This window comes from Myotis yumanensis, unplaced genomic scaffold (assembly GCF_028538775.1).
Source record: "Myotis yumanensis isolate MYYU_CA2020_CCGP unplaced genomic scaffold, mMyoYum1.0.hap1 SCAF_6, whole genome shotgun sequence".
Classification (NCBI taxonomy): domain Eukaryota; kingdom Metazoa; phylum Chordata; class Mammalia; order Chiroptera; family Vespertilionidae; genus Myotis; species Myotis yumanensis.
The window spans coordinates 94,708,036-94,715,275 of NW_027223757.1; the positions used below are offsets into that span (position 1 = coordinate 94,708,036).

The window sequence follows — 7,240 nt, forward strand, 5'->3', positions numbered from 1 at the left end:
CCAATGTCTTGCAGGGAACATGCCTATAATGTCTGGCCTTTCCTTTGCTCCCTTCCTCTTTTAATAATTAGCTAATAATAACGGTATCACAACCAACTGAGCCACTCGACCAGGGCTGGGTCAAAAATGTAAATGTAAAATATAAACATTTTAGAAGAAAAAATAGGAAACCTTTGGGACCTAGGGCTTGGTAAGGACTTTTTGGACGTGACACTAAAGCATAAACCCTAAAAGGAAAACATCAATAAATGGCGCTTTATCAAAATTAAAAATGTTCTGCAAAAATTCTGTTAAGAGAATGAAAAGATAACCTATAGGCAGAGAAAAATATTTGCACCCCCCAAATATCACAAAGGCATGCATGTAGAATACATAAAGGCCTCTCCTAACTGCTCACTAAAAACACCCAATGTCAAATGGGCGTAAGACAGGAAGAGACATCCCAGCAGAGGACACCCAGAGGGCAGGTGAGCACACACGGAATGATGTGAACAGCAGCAGCCATGAGAGAAATGCAGAAGGAGAACATGATAATGCACCTAAGCAACAAGATGTGTGAAAATAGCCAAAACATAAAGTGCCGACAATGGACAATGCTGGTGAGAAACTGAGAGCCGTGCAACTCCTCTGGGGAAAGAGTTTGGCAGTTTCTTAAAAAACCAAACATACACCTCCCACACGACCCAGTCGTCACACTTCAGTACATTAATGCCAGAGACATGGAAACTCACGTTCACACAGTAACGTTACACAAATGGTCACAGAAGCTTTATTTATAACAGCCCCAGAGGGGAAACAGCAGCGGTGCCCTTCAGGAGGTGGACAGACAAGCTGTGGAGCAGCCACACTGTGGGACACTACTCAGCAGTAAAGGGAACCAACTGTGGATATGCCCAACAACCGGGATCGCTCTGGAGGGCATCATGCAAAGTGAGATAAGCCAGACGCAGAAAGTCACATTCTGTCTGACTCCAGTTACCTGCTGTTCTCAAACTCACAACATTATAGAGATGGAGAGCAGATCAGCAGAAGTCAGATGCTAGGGGATGGTGTTTGGAGGGAAGTGGTTGGAACTCTGAAGGGGAGCATGAGGGAGATCTCTGTGGTAACGGAACACAGAGACTGTGCTTGATTGTGGTGGTATTTACACAAATCTAAGATGTGGTAAAACATAGCAATAGAACTGTATGCACACCATGTACAATATCAGTTTTCTGGTTTTGATACTGTACATAGTTTCTTAAAATATACCATTTGGGGAAATAAGGAAAGGGTACACAGCATCTCTCCGTACTATCTTTTCAACTTCCTGTGAATCTATAATTAGTTCAAATAAAAAGTTTTTTAAAATTAGCTTTCTAGCTCAAATTCAGAACACTCAAAATGTTAGCAAGGGACTCATTCATTTGTGGTGGGAATGCCAAGTGGTACAGTCACTTTGCAAGACACTGGTGGTTTCTTACAAAGATGTACAGACCCTTACCATTGATGCAGCCATCACAGTCTCAGGGATTCACTCAAATGAATTGAAAACTTTGTCGACACAAAACCCGGCACATAAATGCTTACAGCAGCTTCATTTACAATTACCAAGTCTTGAAGTAACAAAAATGTCATTCAATAGATGAATGGATAAATAAGCTGTGGTACATTCACACAATTAAGTATTATGCAGTGACAAAAAGAAATGAGATTTAAGCTATGAAAAAACAGGGAGAAACCTGAAATATGTATTGGTAAGTGAGAGGATTATCTCTCCCTGCACCCCTTCTTCTCCTCACACTTCCTCACCTCTATTATCAGAGGCCAAGCCCTAGGTGTTGAGACCCATTCCACTGAAGATCCAGATGTTTCATTGACTTGGAGGCTCAAGAACCAAAACCAAATTCTGAACTGGTTGCTCGTTAGAGATCTCCCAGCAAACCTTCCTCTAGAGCAGCCGTGGGCAAACTACGGCCCGCTTGAAATGAATAAAACTAAAAAAAAAAAGACCGTACCCTTTTATGTAATGATGTTTACTTTGAATTTATATTAGTTCACATAAACACTCCATCCATGCTTTTGTTTCGGCTCTCTGGTCCAGTTTAAGAACCCGTTGTGGCCCTCGAGTCAAAAAGTTTGCCCACCCCTGCTCTAGAGTTTCCAGACGAGGACTGGACCACAGCAACTGGATTGCTTACAGAACCTCTGACTGAGACCACACCCTAATGAACCTGGGTATCGATTACAGAGGATGAAAGGGTCACACATTTCCCAGCCCCTGTGTAGAACTGGCTCAGACACCAAAAACTCCGCCTGGAATAGTTTATTGTACTTAGAAAAACCACAATCACAGTTTGAAATCCCAAGCAAGAAATATACAGATGTTTTCATAGCAAAGAAAAGATCTTATGGGGCCTATTGCAGGGGCATTGCATGCTGATAGTAAAGAAGATAATGGGAAATGGAGGAAAACAGATATAGAAAGGGGAAATGGACAGGGCAGCCGAACTAGATCCTGGAATATGGAGAGATCAGGATGGCATCGCTACTCTTAGACTGACTTAGGGGTTGGAAAGTGCTGAAGAATGGTTGTCCTCACTGAGGTGAGCACCTGGGGAAGTGCCAGGTTTGTACAGATATAAAGCAGAAATCTCTTCATTGATCTTCTCCCTAAGAAACTCCATTACCTGTAAGAGGACACACATAATTTTTAAAGATGAATATTTGAGCACTTACCTTCAGATTCCTTCCCCTTCTCCCTTAATCCTTTGACTATGAAAAGTCTCTTAATATTCATCTGACCTCTAGTAAATACAACTTTTCCAACATGAACTGCATAGTGAGCAAACTATGCTTTACCTTCTCTTAGAACCCTGACACCACTTTTGAGATTGGAGGGGCAAAAACAATAAATCCACACTGACCCCCAAAGAGCCAAGCTGTGGAAATACTTTTTATCTGATGGCCCGCCTCAGAAAATGTAAGCCAGGAAGTGCCCAAATCTTGAAGCTAACTTTCCTAAACCACTGGACCTCGTATTCTAATGTTAAACAGTAGTCTTAGGTCTGGAGATAATTCCCAAGACTGAATGTTTATGTCAGGGGTAGGGACGATCCGGTTTGTGAGCTATATAAGGTCCACACAATCATTTGGCCTGGCCCTGCCAAGGCATTAGGTGTGAGTTAATTAAATGTTTGACCAAATACAGCAGGCTAATTTTTCAGTTGATAATTTTGTATGGCCTGCAAATGATGTTATAAATATCCAAATGGCCAACCTTGAAGCTTTGGGATATCAGACAATGCCTATGTCTGATTCTGTCCTAGCCAAGGTAAGTCAAGAGCTATGACTTTTCCCAACCTTTCCCTTAGGCATCACATGTCCTTTTCCCCACTCTGTTTCCTCCCCTTGATAACCCCACACATGTCTTCCTCTGAACACACCAAACCCACCTGCAAGTGCCTCACAGCGGCCCTCGGCGTTCAGCAGCATGGCCCTTGCGCATGCCCTTGATGATGAGGACGATCCCAACAATGATGCCCACCAGACCCACAACCAGGCCCAGGCCACACACCACGTTCTCTGTTGTCTCTGGGAGCGGGGTTGGTGCTTCAAACTCTGGGGAAATAGGAAACAAAGTACAGAGGTAATGAATGTGGTCCTAAGTCAAAACAATGGTCATTAATCACCTAAAGGAGAGGAAGACACAGTGATGCAGTCAGGGAATTACAAGTTAGAAAGCGAGGAACGCTGGATAATGGGAGAAGACAAGACCAGGAATTACAGCAGTTGTTAGGAAATAGTTCGGTGACTCTGAGTTCCAAAGGAGCAGACACATGCATCACAGAAGGAAACACAAACAATAAAGGAGGTTGAAGGATGGTCCATACCCCAGTGCTTGATAAGAGGCTCGTCCAAACCCCAGTGCTCCACCTGGCAGTCGTAGAAGTCCTCATTTGAGGGCAGGAAGGGGAGATAGTAGAACTTTCGGAAAAGGTGGTCCTGCCTGGGCAGGAAGACTGTCTCTGACACTCCAGTTGTGACAGGTTTCCCATTTCGAAACCACGTGACGTTGACCACAGGTGGGGAGAACTTGTCAATGAAACAGATGAGGATGTTGGGCTCTCCCAGTTCCACAGGGTTGTTCGGGAACACAGTCAACTCTGGAGGTACTGGGGGACACGTGACAGAAGTTAGCCTTCCTTGCTTAGGCTGGGTCCCTCCCTCTCTCTCTAAAACTGAAAAGAAGTTATTGTGCCCTGAGAATCTTTGCCACGGACTCAGATACCCATCTCTGACACGTTCACCCATAAACTGTAACCACTATTGAGGTATAAGGTAGCCAAGGACTTCATTCCTGGCTTCCCGAGCATAGATGCAGGGCAATAACTTTTTGAATGACAGTGGATGGCAGACAAGATGTGAGGAAATGACCAGGAAATGGAAAGCCCCATGAAGTAGTTGGGCCTGTAGCATGAGAATTTAGGGCTTGATGTGGCAAGGTGAGGCCCCCAGAAGGGAAAGTCATTCACAATAATACAACAAAAAGAGCTGAAGCATCTATTTAAAAGCTACGATTCCCACATCTAGGAGTGCAGCAGGGAGAGGTACCGTTGGAGTTCGGGGTGTTATTGGAGCGCTTTATCATAGTTTCCAGGTTGGCTTTGTCCACAGCGATATTGGCCAATGCACCCTGAGCCTCAAAGCTGGCAAATTGACCAAATTCTTTAAGCCGCCACACCGTCTCCTTCTTTTGCATATCCACGTGGAAAATCTCATCACCGTCAAAGTCAAACATAAACTCGCCTGACTCATCAGGTTTCATGTAGAACTCGGCCTGGATGATCACGTGATCCTCTGAAAAGGTAGAAAAGGGAGTTAGGGTTGGAACAAGCCGAGAGAGATGAGACACACATGTGGGCAGCAGGGGTGAAAGGGGTAGGCCAAGAAGAGGGAAGAAGTGATGGGGAGCAGGGATGAGTGGGAAGATGAGGCCTGGGTGAAGCATTTCTGTGTTGAACAGAGAAGGAGGGAGAAAGTAAGGGGCATGTTAGAGAGAGTGGATCGAAGGAAATGGACTGAAAAGCCTGCGTCTTGTGAAGCTGTGGCTTGCCTCCAGGTCACTAGCTGAGGAATGATCCCCCCAACACTGTAGAAATCCAGCAGCAGCTCCTAAACGGTTGGGTTCTGAACTCTGAAATGAAATTAAATTTTTAATTCTTATTCAGCTACTTACCAACCTAGTGATCATGAGCAGATTATTTCACCTCCTTACATGTAATTTTAAAATTATTTTCTTTTATGGTTTTGCTTCTTCTATGGGTTTGTTTTTAATTTAAATCAGACAAGTTAAGTAATTTCTTAGTACATCATCAGTCCTATAACGAGAACTTTAGGGTCAGAAACTGGTTTGTAATTAGGGGCTACACCCACGGAAAATAACACTGGGGCCTGAGGTACCTGGGAAATTAAGATTGAGACCTTGTAGAGCACCCACTTTCCTGGATCTGCACCCACACCATGGGTACTCTGAGGGAAGAACTGTATTTGGCAATGAACGCTTATGTCTCAAAGATCCTTATATTGAGACTGTCATTATGGGGTCTATTCTATATGGTTGATATTGAGCCTAATTTATACCAAGGGCATAATCAATTTGAAGTAAGAAAGTTAAAATTGGAGAGTATGCAGCCTCCAGGTTGTGTGTAGAGGAGAGGGGGATTTTAAAGTCTGACTGTGTATAGGTAAAGCCAGGGATTTGTTTAGCATTTTCAGCTATGTTCTCACATGTGCGCGCGCACACACACACACACACACACACACACACACACACACATTCTAGTTGCCTCTTCCCAACCCAAGGGAAGAGCCTCTCTCTTTCCAGATATGTATCCCCATGTATAGCTCTTTCTGGGCAATAGAAACCTACAGTTGCCATCATGGATATTGGAGCTGGGCTATTCCTTTATTCCAGTGCCTGCCACCCTCTGCAGTGGTCGCCTGGGTGAAAGATATTTCTTCTCAATACACCTTCACTACAGCACAATGTCCGCTCAGGAGATGGCAGAGAACATCGGCTCTTCACTTCTTTACTCATTTTTCTACTCTCTTGGGAAAGCCACTAAGTAGCAGTGATCAAAGATCATTGTAAGATCCAGTAAGGAGGGCCTGTCACTGTCCCGGGGGCAGTAAATTAAATGCAGCTCACATCGGCACACCTGTCCTCCCCCTCCCTTAGGAAGACTGTTACTTTTCGGTGACTTTCCTTTCTAGTTATCTTCCCCAAAATGTCATTGCTCAAAATATCCTGACAGGATCCACATGCCAAAAAACAACTACCAGGTGTCCAGCTAAGAACCTCTCACATTTTCTCATTTAATCCTCACAATATTGTGTGAGGTTTTCGATTTTACTAATTATCTAGAAAGAGAAATTAAAGCCTCGAGAGGCAGCTTGCTAGTGCCTTCCAGACAAGATTTCTTCCTCGAGTTTGCCTTACCTCAAAGAAATTTACAACTCAGGTTTGCTCGTCCAAGCTAAATTTGACTGGCTTCAAATTGTGGTGAGAAGAGAACTCTTCCATCTTCAACTCATTACACTTTCAGATTTAGACCCACAGAAGACCTATAAAATGTCTCTTTCACTTCAAAAAGCGTCTTTCCCAGAATTCACAATGCTCTCAGAGCTTGTTCTCCCCAGTTATGATTCTCTCAGCACTTACCTTTGATGGCCCATGACTCCTGAAGGCACACCAGGACCCCTGTGATGAAAAATCCCAACACTGGGTCTCCAAGTATGGCCATTTTCTTCTTGGGTGCTTTGATGGGGGTCAGCAGAGCTCAAGAGTGGAGCTGAATAGATAGGAATAAAACAGGGGAATGTAGTGTCAAATAGTGTCGGATTGATTAAAATTTAAATCAGTTGATCTGCAGCCAATCAACACAGTGTTTTAAGATGACACATCTGTTGCTAAGGAAAGGACTTTTGTAAAGGGTCTGGGAAAGGAGATAGATTAAAAGTTAAAGTTCTTAAACAAATGAACAGAAAACAACAAAAAATAAGTTTTTGGGAATGTTAGGCAATCACTCACACTTTTCCATCCCAATCCAAGTTCTAGAAAGGGATATACCTGAAGCACATAGTGAGAATATAATCAATAAAAAACCTAAAGTGAGAGTTAGTGACAGATCACACTTCTGTGCTGTGACAGCTAGGGAGCTTTTAAGATACAACAAATCATCTAAAAAGAAGGTAAATT

The 7,240-nt window shown here is 43.5% G+C and overlaps 1 protein-coding gene across 1 annotated transcript; it reads right to left on the reverse strand.

The window, feature by feature from the left end:
- Positions 1-2,290: 2,290 nt before the first annotated feature.
- Positions 2,291-6,868, reverse strand: LOC139012651 (HLA class II histocompatibility antigen, DR alpha chain). Its single transcript, XM_070418819.1, has 5 exons — positions 6,704-6,868; positions 4,594-4,839; positions 3,873-4,154; positions 3,435-3,600; positions 2,291-2,669 (listed from the first exon to the last, which is right to left on the reverse strand). The coding sequence occupies exons 1-4, from the start codon at positions 6,783-6,785 to the stop codon at positions 3,446-3,448; spliced, it is 765 nt and encodes a 254-aa protein (XP_070274920.1). The 5' UTR covers positions 6,786-6,868; the 3' UTR covers positions 2,291-2,669; positions 3,435-3,445.
- Positions 6,869-7,240: the final 372 nt, after the last annotated feature.

What these genes read in the sequence shown, in the direction of transcription:
- LOC139012651 (XM_070418819.1), bottom strand. Translation starts at nt 6,785, where the DNA reads ATGGCCATACTTGGAGACCCAGTGTTGGGATTTTTCATCACAGGGGTC. An exon ending in GGAGTCATGGGCCATCAAAG is followed by an intron (nt 4,840 to 6,703) that starts GTAAGTGCTGAG and finishes CTACCTTTTCAG; the next exon opens with AGGATCACGTGATCATCCAG. An exon ending in TAACACCCCGAACTCCAACG is followed by an intron (nt 4,155 to 4,593) that starts GTACCTCTCCCT and finishes CGTGTCCCCCAG; the next exon opens with TACCTCCAGAGTTGACTGTG.